General features: G+C 40.0%; 1 protein-coding gene across 9 annotated transcripts in view; it reads left to right on the forward strand.

Moving 5' to 3' along the window:
- Positions 1-14,128, forward strand: part of MAGI2 (membrane associated guanylate kinase, WW and PDZ domain containing 2) — a 743,930-nt gene that overhangs the window by 689,696 nt on the left and 40,106 nt on the right. For 6 of the 9 annotated variants that reach the window (XM_064505113.1, XM_064505141.1, XM_064505146.1 and 3 more), the window contains 4 exons: positions 3,634-3,819; positions 6,097-6,250; positions 9,242-9,482; positions 11,193-11,336. In XM_064505113.1, coding sequence (XP_064361183.1) covers positions 3,634-3,819; positions 6,097-6,250; positions 9,242-9,482; positions 11,193-11,336 — 725 coding nt within the window. Of the gene's footprint in view, positions 1-3,633; positions 3,820-6,081; positions 6,251-9,241; positions 9,483-11,192; positions 11,337-14,128 lie in introns of all 9 variants that reach the window. The other 3 variants (XM_064505115.1, XM_064505117.1, XM_064505121.1) reach the window with 1 other exon arrangement.

Here is a 14,128-nt window from a genome sequence, read left to right on the forward strand (position 1 = left end):
GTCTAATCCAGGCACATGCTGCTGTTCAAAATATACATATGTTTGGATAACAACTTGTAATGGATCTTAGAAGAGGTGTGAATAGATTAGTGCAGTTCTTTAAGGGCAGGTGACATCATTTACCACCCATCAAGTGATCTGAGACTTCTAAAAGGTTGGGGTAACAATTGCTCTGCTTAGATAAAAATAAAACATTGAAGACAGGAGCTAAGAGGAAAATGCCGTGTTAGCAGAGCCCTAATGAAATGCCAAATGTGGAAAGTGTCATCCTGAGAAGCGGAGGTGGTGCTGGGTGAGAGCGCGGAGCCAGCAGCCAAGAGTCTGCAGCCACCCCAGCCCTCCCCAGGCATGTCCTCAGCTTGCAGCAATCAGAAGTGTCCGATTTAATCAGCAGTGGACCTAGCTACTGGGAACGTGTCTAATCCCTTTTTGAATCCATTCTTCTGTGTAATAATTGGCACTGTGCTTTGCATGAAAAAAATTACTTTGCTGTGTAGTAATCCCATTGGTTACTCCCCTTCAGAAGTGATGAATAACTGTGTCCTGTTCATCTTCATTGCATTTGTGATTTTTTCACTCTGTGTCTCCCCACCGTCTTTTTTCCAGCTGCACATAGCTAGTTCGTGTAGCATGCTTTTCTACAGAAGTGGTTTTCTGCTTCTGATTGTCAGGCTGTTTTTCTGTGAAACTTTGCTAATTCAACACCGTGCTTTTTGAGATGGGGATACTGGAACTACCAGCAGTTTTCAGACTGCGGGTGCACAGTAATAGGCTAACAGTAGTTGTTGCTGTTCTTTTCCAAACTCTTAAAATTCCATTTACCATTTTACCTGGGTGATGTTTTTAGAGAACTAGCTGCATTTTTTACAAGTTCCCTTTTCTTTGCTATAATCATTAATTTAGGACCCATCCCTGCTTCAGCTTAGCCAGGGTTATTTTTTCCCCATGTGCATCATTTCGCATTATTTTACATGAGATTTTTGTCTGCCACTTCACTCAACCTACTCGGTACTGCCAATTTTACAGCTCTTCCTCACCAGTTTTAGATGTGACCGTTCTGAACAATAAAATTTCTCAATTACAAAAATTCACAGTTCATTTCTACCTTTTGTTCTTTAGCTTTTACCTAATTAATCCCATGTGAGAAAAGCTCCTTATCCCTTCCCATTAAATATGTCACCTCCAAAGGCTCTTAAAAGTTAAAAGTTTTCTAAAATACCAACAATCCTATTTCCATGAACAGCCTGCACATCAAATAACCTGCATCCCACTGAAGTTGACTCATGCCTGAAAATAAGTCCCATGAACGTCCCCTTCAGCCAACAAGCGTGGACTCAGATGGGACTTTGTGGCTTAGGAGGAGACTCAAAGGGCAGATCTCCACCAGGGAGAGCAAGCAGACACCAGAAGTTCCTTGGGATGTTGCTGGGATGAACTTCCCCTCATAATACCTGGAAACATAGCACCCAGCCTCTGCTGAATTGCTCTGACTTTCATTAGTAAGTCACTGGATTTGCCCATGAAACCATGGTATAGTTTTTTTTTCCTTTTGCAAACCCTGATAGGGGTTTTGTAATTTGGGGTTTTGCAATTTGCAAACCCGGATAGGTACCTGAGACTCAGCGTCCTCCTACAAAAGCTTTGCATTCCCCATTCTGCAGCAAGATAATATGGCAATGCATTGAACCTATAAAGCCTCAGAGGAGGAGCATTAAATCCTCAAAACCCAAAGTACAGTAGAAAAGGTACCTTAACATGTACCTGGGTTCTGAAAGTCATCGACCGTTGCTCCTCTGCGTTGCACAGGAGGATGAAAGGGCTGCTATGATATCAAAACAACCAGAGCAGAAACCTCCTTGAGGGATGCAAAGGCTTTGAGGCTTCAGAGGAGGAAAAAGGGGGGGAAAAGTTCTTCCTCCTTCTCCCCCTTTCCCCTTTCTCTGGATCTGGAGGTGAATCAGACTTTCATGGCCCTTCCATCTCCAGCTTTGGTTTTACTAAGTTTTGTACAAAACATGGCTATTCATATTTTGTTTATTTTAATGTACAGAAAGGTTTTAGACACTGCTATAAAGTGGATGCTTATTTCCCGAACAGCAAGACATTTCCGAGGTGCACTTATTGTGTCAGTATTACTAAAGCCATAACTTAATTTGTATTCTTGCCTGAACTTTAACTGTAAAGAAACATGCAGTTTGATTATGACTTGCAATTCAGAGTACTCACTTGTATTTTTAGCTCTCAGAAAATTAATTTTTAATGCTGGGAACAACACTTTCGTCCATGCTGCAAGCAAAAGTCACTTTGAGGTGTGTGTGTTGTGACTTTGGCTAAGAAGTGCAATATGTGTTTGTCACTACCACCTTTAGGGAATGTTTATCACAGGGCTGAGAAATTTGTTTTGCAGTGATGGAGTATTCTGAGCACATCTTCTGTTAGTGATTTGTTTTATATGAGCATTGATAGCCTAGCTATTTCCCCAGAACTGTTTGTCTTTTCTTTTGTTTTTTCCAGTTCTCTTTAGGTGTTAGAATTTTCAATATATTATTTTAAAGAAAAAAAAAAAAAAAACCGTTTCCAAACACCAGTTGGATGTGGTTAGGGAGGCCTAACAGCTTTGTGCTATTTTGCCAAGACTTAAGTGTGGAATTGGTAGGGGATACACACCTTTGTGATGTTAATAGAATACGTAGTTACGTTTAATTACAATAAGCATATTTATGAGTAATAGAAAGCAAAATAGTGCGCTCTTTGAGCCCAGATGAAGGGATGAGCCAGCTGTAGTAAATCCATTTAGGGAAAAACAGGGGAGAGTGGAGAACAAATGGTGGGAGAAAGATTGCAAGTAATATTTAGAAAACTCACTGGGAAATGAGGGAAAAGACAGAATAAGAGAACAGGAGACTGCATAGAGCACACAGAAAGATGGAGAACCACAAAGAAGAGCAAACAGAGAAGCAAAGTTGATTTGTAATGCTCTGAGAATGTGTGTGTGCAGCTATCTATTTGTTGTACATAAATGTGTCTCTATGCTGCTCGTAATTGCCTGTAATTTCATGCTGGCACCTATCTAAGTAGAAAGCTACACATCTCAATAAATCCCCGGTCTGATTTGTATTTATCAACTAACGTATTTGAAAGGAGGAAGAGAACAATTTAATGAACCCTGGGTATTTTCAGTAATAAAATCTATTTGTATATGAAGTAAATCATGCCTGCAGTGCTTCTACTGCAATATACAGATAAAGGAGTTCGGTAAGCTAGGAGGTGGGAGGCAACTTATGGCTGCTGATTGTTGTGCACATTTATCCCTTTCACTGCTGCAATGCCCTGTTCTTCTGATCTGCTTGCTATCCTGTTGCGTGCCAGGTTTGTAAGGGAGCCAAACCGTGGATGGATTTTGGACTTCATATGTATATGCCATGTATATATGCACATCTGGGTGCTGAATCTTTAATGAAACCTATACTGGGTTAATATAAATGATATTATGTAAGAACAACTGGTTTATGCACAAGCTGTTTTTTAATTCACACGGAGCTTTCTTCCAAATCAGTCTATTTTCTTTTGTTTGTGAACATTGTCATCACTTATTGCAGCATGTGTTAACTGTGATTGTTCTTCCTTGTCTAGCTGTACCCCATAAGATAGGGCGGATAATTGATGGAAGTCCCGCTGATCGCTGCGCAAAACTTAAAGTTGGAGACCGGATCTTAGCTGTGAATGGCCAGTCTATTATTAACATGCCTCATGCAGATATTGTGAAACTAATTAAAGATGCAGGTCTCAGCGTAACACTTCGCATCATTCCTCAGGAGGGTAAGTCAATGGTCCTTAAAAACAGGAAGAAAATTTTAAGTAGCCTCCAATTAGCCTGAGTTATGTCACCGCTTGAAAGAACGTCTTTTGTTTCACATACTCAGCTGTAACATACAGTGCATGGAAATTGCAGCCTTAGATCTAGCTACAATAAAATCCAAATTCTTGAAACTATTTCTAGTTATGAACTGGTATTTAAAGAGGCCCCAGAGAAACGTGAGAGTGAGCAGAGAGTACTGGAGAGTTAGTTTTACTGTCTTTTAGAAGAACTGTCTTCTACGTGGAAAAGCACCCTATGAGAGGTGCCTTTTATCACTCATTGCCTTTTATCCCACTATAAACCAAACCCTTACTCAAAGTGACTCACAAGGGACTCCAGTGGCACCACGGGCTTGTTCAGCTACCTGTGACAACAGAGTGATGCCAGGGAAGAGTTCTGATTTGGTCGTTTCCTCCACACTTATCACTGTAAGTACACAAGGCAGGAAAGGACTGAACTCTAAAATATTTCCTTTGTAGACTGAGGATAAGGGTAGGATAACTTGCTTACTTTGTTAAATGAATTCAGTGAGCAACAAACATATAAACGTACAGAAGCAGAACAATTCTGCCCCATTCAGGAGATGCTCCTAAGCATTCCCCAAAGGGAGGAGAAGCTATACACGTCCAGTTTGGACTGTTTTGAACTTCAGGTGCTAGTGGTGAGAAACTACTTGTGTCCAAGGCCTGGCTGCCCCGTTGTTACACTGTGTGACACTGGGCACCTCATTTATCTTTGGATATTAGCTTCCCAGTTTATAGAATTAGGAAAAAATCTAATAGCTCTGTAATGTACTTTCAGGTGAAAAATACCATATAAATGCAAAGCAGTTTTAGAAGCAGCTTATGATTTGACTAGTTCATCCATAGTTATGAGAGTAATGTAGGAATAAGGGACAATATTCCCAAACTCTGTCTGTGAAGCTTTGTTGTACAGAAGAGACTCGCAGATGCAAAATGGGCAGTTCAAGACCTAAACATGGTAAAGACACTGCTTATGCCTGCATGAGGAGCATTTGAAGTGCAAATAGACAAGCTTTTTTGACCATTTAGCCTAAATTAAAGAGATTTTTAATAAAGAATCCAGAATTTTTAAAATAATTATAAATAGAAATTAAATAATTAGAGAGCCATTAGAAACATACAGTCATGGGGACAAACTTGAATGTTAAAAAATAAAATAATTCAAAGTTCAGGCTAGATTCAAACATGAAACTAGCCAAGATCTGGATCACACATGCCTATGTCTCCTAGGATTACTCAGGCGCAGTAATGTCCATTCTGGACACTTTGCTCTGCACCATAATGGCCTGACTCATTCAGCTGCAAGCAGCACTAAGGAAATATAACGTGCATTTTTGTTGCGGATAATGTGTCTGCAGTCGCTCCCACAGCGCGCTCTCCTCTTTTGGGCAGACTTTCTCCTGCACACTTATTAGTAGCTAAATGCTGAGCTGCATAATCTTGCCAGTACATTGGGAGAAACATATTCGATATAAGCTTAGGTCCAAATCCATCTTCCCCAGGGCAGGAGGAAGCCTGCAGGAAGACTGGCCTCTCCGGTTTGTAACGAGGCCACAAGGCCAAATTCCCTTGCCTGGTCTGTCAGTCTCTCTGAATTATACGTTGTTTAGTAAAGGGACTTTGGTTTTCTATGGTGTTCCTACGCGAAGCCCTGGTCATCTGGCACAATGCTGTGAAATAAAGCATCAGTGTACCTGGTTAGGCAGTATTTATTGAGGTTGGTTTTACTGTTCGCAGTCCCCAAAGATTTAAAAAAGAGAAGAAACTCTTGTTGAGCTCAAAGACAGCAGGAGCCAACACAAGCACAGCAGTGTTTTAGCTCCTGTGACAGCAGTCTGTCATCCCATAATAGCAGTGAAAGCAATAAAATCTTTCATTCTCTCAAAATGAAAAGTTTCCAAATATCATTATTTCTAGGCTTTAAAAGAAACCGTGAAACATGGACACCATTTGCCCACTCCAATTGGGTTTTAAATAATGAAGGTGTCAACTGGAATTACAGAAGTGACCAAGATTTCAGATCTCAGACAATATCAGCGGGAGCCCATTAAGTTCAGATGTCTTAAAATCTAATTATAAGCCCAGAGAGTAAAAGCGACAAAGCATAAATTTCCAGAGGGAGAGTGGGACCCAAAAAGCGTTATTGCCTACCTGTGCCCTGTATTAAATGCCACGGCGTGACAGCTCTTTAATCCGCAGCTTCCCCTTCCGCAGAGCTGAGCAGCCCGGCCTCGGCGCCCGGCTCGGAGAAGCAGAGCCCGCTGGCGCAGCAGCACAGCCCCCTGGCCCAGCAGCACAGCCCCGGGGCGCCGCACAGCCCCCCGCCGCCCCCGCCGCAGCCCCTGCAGCTCCAGGGCCACGAGAACAGGTAAGGGCGGCTCCCCAGCCCCTGCCGCCGCCGCCGCCGCCGCGGTGCCCGCAGCCCTCGGGCTCCGCTCCATCGCTAGCGACGCCAACCCGCCGCGGGAGCGCTGCCCGCCGGGTTATCAGTAAGTCGTCTGCAGGCAGGAAACCCCTTCCTCGAGCTTCCACCAGCATCGTGTTTTCCCCAAAGGGCGAAACACTGAAATAGTCCTCGCTGATAATTTCACGGGCAATAGCGTACTTTTTTGCAGTCTCTACAACTCGCAAAACATTGATGCATCAGTAACTGATGAGGTGGTGCTCTTCTCTTTATTAGCTTACACGTGTCCTTCTCTTTTGCCCATTAGAGTTCTGGAGCCATGAAGATGTTCTTATAACAGGTTTTATCTGCAGCGTGTCATTTTCCAGCTGATTTCTCCAGTTTGTCTTCTGATACGTGTGCAATACGTGTATAAGCATTGGCAAAGTTTGTCTGCAGTGGAAGTGAAATAGTGGCGGATACAAATTTTGTGACCAGCTGTATTAAAAGCTATATACATTTAACACAGAGTTTAACTTAAATATTTAACTTTCTGTGATCTCCAATCAGCACTGTCTAGTCTTTGGATTAATTTTTGTTTTGTTAAATGAGGCTGATTACACTGACTGTCTCTATGCTAATCTTCAGTGAGTAACATACACCATCAGGACCCTCATCCCCAAATAGCAGGTGCCAGCTATAAAATTTTAACTTTTGGCTTCCAGCAGTACTTGTATTCAGTTGATTCAGGCACTGTGCCCCCTAATTCACCTTGCTTAGCAGACGTGGCATTTTCACTTGCCCCAAATAATTTTCTATCATTTAGTCACACTTTTCAAATTCCTTTTCTTTATGATTTCATTGGATACTCTTCCAGAAGTTATCACCTCCTAGAAAAGATATGCTTCTGGCAAAATCCAACGCAAAACTTTCACAAAAGCCTCTCTGGGCGGTTGTAAGTCAGTGATAAACATCTAGTGACTTGGGGATTTTCAGAGAGGACCTGTAAACTATATTAATTAAACTTCCAAAAACAAATTCTGTAAGCAGTTTTATTGTTTTAGTTTTATTGAAAAGCATGAACTATAATTGATAATGTCACTGTTTACATATTCAACAAGAATTACAATGGCTACAATGGTAAATAAAAGCATCATCTTCTGGGGTGCAGCTGTGGCAGGGTATCGGGAACCTGCCTGAGAAGGAGTCTCATTCCAGAAGAAAAGTCCATTATTGCTAGCTGATGTAGCAGCACATTTCACCACATTTTATAAGTCACTTTACAACCTGCACATGCATTGCTTCTCTATCAGTCAAAGTTAGAATACTAGAAGTTATTTAAAGTTTTTAGGAACTATAACTGGTATTTTTACTTTCCATATTAGTGAGGTTCGGTATTACAGTAAGCCTGCTTGTTCTCAGTCTTCTTGTTGCATGGGATCATGCCACTAAGTAAAGAAAATAAGATTGTACGTATACATGCAGGTCTTATGATAGATGCCGTGGACAGGCTTTAAGACTATGCCTAGCAGTAGGCTATTTTCATCCTCTCAGAGAAGTCAAAGAGATAGCTGTTTTTTTCTTGTCTGGTGAGACATCTAGCTCATTAAAGCTAGTGTGTAGGACGATCTGCCATAATGTTACTGCACCAACAAAGTAGCAAAGTTTTGAAATGTTTAATCTGAAACATTATGAAATGTTTAGCTTGTTGAACGTTGTCTTTTCAGAGGTAAATTAACATGAACAAAAACAATGGTGTCATTCATTCAAGATGTCAAGTGAATTTCAATCAATATGTTTGTTTCAAAATCCCTTTCGCCATCTATACGCCTCCCTGTGTCTGTATGTGTACATATATGTACATGGGCACTTGATGGCCAAAAAGCTTTCAGACCTTTAATAAAGCAGAGTCTGACATATATATGAAAAAAATACATTCTTCTGCAGCTGTGGTTAAACTGTAGCGACATCTACTATGCAAAGATTTTCCTTAAATCTAATTCAAACTGCTATTACGGAAGTACCTTACTAAGTGTATTCAGGATTTCCTTTAAGGCACATTCAGCATGTTACTAACTGAGGTAAGAAATGACATTACGCATGGATTTCCCTTTCAGAGGCAGGAAGGATTTTTGTGGGGAAAGGGAAGCACCGTACAGCATGGCAACGAATCCACTCATCTACATCTGAGTAATTTTTGTACTAGAGAAAGTCAAATTTTCTTTGAAATGTTGGGAATTGAATTCTTTCAACCAGCTATCCATTAAAATTGTATTTTTTATTAATTCTTCATTAACCAAATTTGTTCTCCTTTTACTCTGTGACACCTCTGTGCGGTGACCTGTTAGGGCTTGTAGCCACACAGCATTGTAGGGAGTGTGCAATATACCCTACATTAACAGATGTTATATCAAAGAATACCTTTTATTAAAAAGATAATGACTAGCACGAATAATTTATCCTCATTGAAATGTAAGAAAGAGATTCACAGTAACAATAGGTTGTGTCAACAAAAAACAGGGAATAGCCTGTATCTACACTGATTTTTTTTTTTTGTTTACTCTGTAGGAATCTTCATTCTGTAAAAAGGGCTTAACAAACTCAGTGGATTATTTTGCAGTGTATATTTTGTTTGTTTGTTTGTTTTTAATGCAGTTGCTTCTTTCAGTTAGTCAAGATAAGTGGGAATCGGGATGCTTTTCCTGCTCCTGTCCCTCTGAGCCTAATCCTGATCTCACTGATACCGGCTGGGAAATTGTACAGAATGACCTGAGGGAAAATTGCTTATGCCCACGTTTCGAAAGCGGTCACTGGTTTTGGATGCCTCTACTGTTTATCCTAGAAAGTTTTGCTTATCCGTGAAAATTTGTTTTATGCAATTCGGTAGTCAGGCAATTTGCTTTCACTCCTCACTACTACAAGCAATGCATATTTTTCACATTTTGCCGCTTTCTGAAACGCAATCATTTTGCTCAGTTATAGGTCAGAAGTAAAAGCAAGGCAGGATGTGAAACCTGATATCCGGCAACCTCCGTTTACAGACTACAGGCAGTCTTCGACAGACTACAGGCAGCCGCCGCTTGACTACAGGCACCCTCCAGTAATGGACTACCAGCAGCCGCCCCCTCTGGACTACAGGCAGCCGCCCTTGCTGGATTACAGGCAGCATTCGCCTGACACCAGGCAGTACCCTCTGTCGGATTACAGACAGCCCCAGGTACAAACTGAAATAGTTACAGCACTCCTCAACAGAAAGCAGTAAGTTTTGGAGGGAGAGACAATATGTACTATCAAAACAGCTGACAGTAGAGAAGAAAAAAACACCTCTGAGCTACTATTTCTCTGTAGAGAAAATTAATTCAGAATCATTACTATTAATGAAGAACTATGCCATCTATAAAATAACACTGCATTTATAACTGTGTGACTACAATGTTAAATAAATGCTATTTTTAAGGTACTGGACAGTTGAAATAGAAGTTCCAAAATAGGCTGCCCTTGCTGCAGCAGGGGAGGTATTTGTTTCCCAGGAGCATAATCCAGTCATCATGCAGTGGATGTAGTTAGGCCAAAATGCATTTCTACAGCACTGTTGAAAATGAAAATTTTATTTAATTGGAAAAAAATACAGAAAACATTAAAGGTAAATCCTAACTGATAAAATTATTTTTCTGCTAGTAATTGTATGAGCAGAAACTAGCTTGTGCAACTAGTTTCTTTGACACTAGGCATGATCTCACAAATTCCAAAAATAAACCTTAGATGAATCATTACTTCACCTTGGACAAGACTCTGCTGATGACAAACATTTACTGACCGCTCAGAAGGTCTCAGGAATTAGCCCAAAATTCAGACTTTGAAAAAAGCCCTCCTTTCTCCTTACATAAAGGAAGATAAAAACAGAGGTCAGAAAAATATTAAAATTCTGGACACTGTGTGCTGAAACCATATGTAGATGTCGCATTTATGTCCATATTTTCAGAGCCAGATGCATAAACTGTATCAGTGAAAATATCCGAATTTCTGAATGGGATCCAGAGGACCTTCTGAAAAGATTAGGCATTCCAGCATCTAAAAAGCAAATACCTGTCCCTGTGCCCGTGTCCTAGAAGATGCTTCTTAGCGTCCGAGAAATGCCTCGGCTGCATGTTTCTCACAATCACCAGGTTAATGCTCTAACCACTGGTCTGCACAAATCAAGCTTGTTCTTGCTTTCGTGCTGATGCCCTTGCACTCAGGGCTGCAGATGGATCAGAGGCAACGGAGCAGGCTCCTGCCCAGACCCCTCGATGGTGGTGTCAGTTAGGGTTTAGCAAAGAAAAGCTGGAGAGACCAATCTCAGTCCCTGCAGGATCAAGGGTCAAACTCAAAGGGTCAAACTCGGATCTTCCACTTTCCACCTTCTCCTTAAGGCACCTGTTTTAGTTGCCATGAGCAGAGTTGCTGCCCTGTGTGAACGTCTTGCAGTCCGAGCTGCTGACCATGTTGCGTTATGGGATCTTAGGTGACGTTTCTCCTGCTAATTCTGGGTTGCTGTGGTCCTTATGCAGGAACTGCCTGCTTCCCCGCTTGCCAAATAAGCACTTCTGCATAGACGTAAACACACTTGGCTACCATGAAAATATTGTATCGAAGGTGAATATGGAACCAGCCTAGAGAGTTTTAGGTACCAAGCAACTGCTCGATGACATCCTTTCGGCATAAGTTAGTCTTAGGCATCTACATTTTGCTAAAGTCTCTTTTTAATGGCCGAAATAGGCACTCTTGATTTCACTCCCCTTGCCAGTGCAGAAGTGTACTTTGAAGGTGTATTTGCATATATTAGTTGGGTAGCTGTGCATCTCAAGAGATGTATTTTCTTGAATGTAAACCAGTCTATTCAAATTCATATGGTTAACTGTGCTTCATTTGTTATTTGTCTATATAGGATTTTGATTATTTCACTGTTGATTTGGAGAAGGGAGCCAAAGGTTTTGGGTTTAGCATTCGAGGAGGAAGGGAGTACAAAATGGATTTGTATGTGTTGCGGTTAGCAGAAGACGGACCAGCAATAAGAAATGGAAGGATGAGGGTGAGTAATTTTGCTCTTCTGAACTGAGCCTATTTCAAAAATTATGAGAAATGCATTGTAAGAGTTTCTGTGAACTGTATTTAAGTAGTAGACATATTTGGTAATGGGGTCAAATAGAAGGCAGTTTTTTCACCTCCGAATATGTTCTAAAGAACCAAGGCCAAACGATTCTGATAATATAAACTTGTCCTGGAAGACTTGGGAAATCACTTGAAATAAATAGGAGGTCTGTACAGTTTTTTGGGGAAATAAATATATTAGATTTTGTTGATAGTACATTTTGCTTTGTTGTACATTTTTCTCCTTATTCTGTCATTTGTATCTAAGCCTTAAAATCTCTATCAATGAATTTGGTACTTCTTTGATAATATTATCAGCATAATTAACAGTTACTTCACTAATCGCAAAAGCAAAGTGGTAAATACATGACACTCATGTGACAGTTATGAAACCTAGAATCTGGTCTGTGTTATTTTACTAATTTAAGCAAATTGCCTTCCTAGTACTTGGCAGCTTTGTTTATCGACATTATTCAATATTGTCTGCAGGGATCAACTTTCGCTATTTGTTTGTATGGGTCTTAGTGCATTGGAGCCCTGTATTGGTAGAAGTAGTAAGAACAACACATTCAAATACCAAATTTAATAAAATCATAGTATCCACTTAGAAATTCCATAATAAAAAAAATGTATGTTCTGTGTAGGAAAAATAACCTTATCAAAAATAGATGCTTTTAATCTGCCCAGTTGTATGAAAGGAGAGGCATAAAGTTATCAAGGCATATTAATACGTTACAGATTAGTGAGTGCAAAAAAAGGAGTAGGGGAATCCACAGGTAAGAATCCACCAAGAATCTACACAGAAGATTTTTCTTTATATATCTGATTAGTACAACTTTGTTGAACCAATATTTAATTATCAAGATGGGTAATGGAAATTGTGCTTTACTACTATTTTACTATTGAATTATCACTATTACAGGAGTAATAGATTTGTAAAGGTCGTGGCTGTTAAACAGATTTTGTTTCACAGGGCTGACAATCTCATCAAGTCTGACTATATAGTTAAAGAGCATTGTGATCAATGTAAATATGCAGTTGCGAGACTTTATATACAGACGGAGACCTTCTGCATATGACACAGGATTTCTTACTGTGTTTCATATCACTCTTAATTCGCCCACTTTGTAGAATTTTAGAATTCAGTTAGTCCTTAGTTGCACCATGGAGTTCAAAACCCTGGCGCTGGGAGCTTGCATAAGGAAGCAATAGCACAAGGAGTCCCTTTGGCTAGCAACCCCGGCAGTCAAGCAGTAACTGAGAACTACTCCCACAGTATTTATTGTGCGCAATATAGGTGAATTCATGCTGCAACTAACATAAAAAAAAAATTAAAAACCCTCAAGAATGTCTTCACTTGTGTTTTCATTCTTCTCTTTACTGTAGTACTATTGTAGTTAGTTGTTCTTAACAAAAAAACATAATCAAGATATACATTATTAGCCATAACGTAATTAAAGATCGGGAAAAAAGAGTTATGTTTTTAATAAGCTCTAGAATCACATGTTTGGAAACATATGGCTATGATTGCAGACTTTGAAGAACGATAGCTTTCAAGAGGGATCATTTCAAGCTGTATCAGGCAAAAAATCTGGTCTATTAAAATCTCTGCATCAGTTGAATACTACCACAGAAATAAAGTTACACTATCTATTTTGTGCACAGCCTAAGTATGCGAAGTGTGGATATAAATACATGGCTCTTTTCAATTTCATTAGGAAAACCTCATGTCTTATCATGAAAAATGCTAATTTATTTTCTAAAATAACTTCTTTTAAAGCTTTTTTTATTGATATAGCTACTATACAAAGCCAAGTGTTAATCTGGCCAGGCAGTTGTACCTTAGATTTTTTTTCTCCAGTCTAAAAATGCTGTTCCTCAGAATCAGTTTTCCCCTCCAGCCCTGTCATTGAGCCTTGGGTTATATTCTCCTGTTTGATATAGCCATTTTAACCTGACAGTCACAAATGGTTTGGCACTTGCAAGACCTTTATCTCCAGTGACCTGTAACTGATTGACAGAAGTGGCACAATAACAGCTGCTTCAAAACAAAAGCTAAAAAAAATGCATTTAATTGCAGAAAGAAATAGTGCATATAGGAAGATGAGCAAAAGAAACTGAGTTCTGTACCCATATCTCACTTCCTAAGTTTACATCCTCGATCAATAATGTAGGTTCATTCCCACTTCTTGCCTGGGAGACCCCGCCTGCTCGCTGCAGTTCTGTATCTCTCTGTTTCATAGGTGCGTCTCTATGGGAAACACGCAAAAATTGTTCAGTCCCTCTCACTTCATATACCGTCGCCTGTAAAGCTCAGAATCTCTGATCCTAGGCTTTCAGCACTGGATGCTTATGTGGTAGGATCTTATCGGGGCATTTCCCAGCTAATAGTTCTTCTCATGGTCTACTTATCTCTGTCATGGTTTTGCTCCCTGTTTCTTCCTCCTTGAAAAGCCATCTTTGATTTAACTGTCAGCCTTGCAGAAAAACATCAAGCAGACAAAATGAGGTGCACATCTTGCTTATAGAAATAATACACATAACACCACCATTTGTCCCACTAACCAAGCCAAGAAAGAAAAATTTAAGCAGCTAAGCTGTTGAAAAAAATAGATGATAGAATGAAATGTTACCTTTAAAACCTGTAGGTTTAATTACTAAACATATTCCACAGATATTTTATTGTCAATATAGTTATAGCCAACAAAAGCCCTGATAAAGGCACATTTATGT

Source organism: Dromaius novaehollandiae, chromosome 1 (assembly GCF_036370855.1).
Source record: "Dromaius novaehollandiae isolate bDroNov1 chromosome 1, bDroNov1.hap1, whole genome shotgun sequence".
NCBI classification, from domain to species: Eukaryota; Metazoa; Chordata; class Aves; order Casuariiformes; family Dromaiidae; genus Dromaius; species Dromaius novaehollandiae.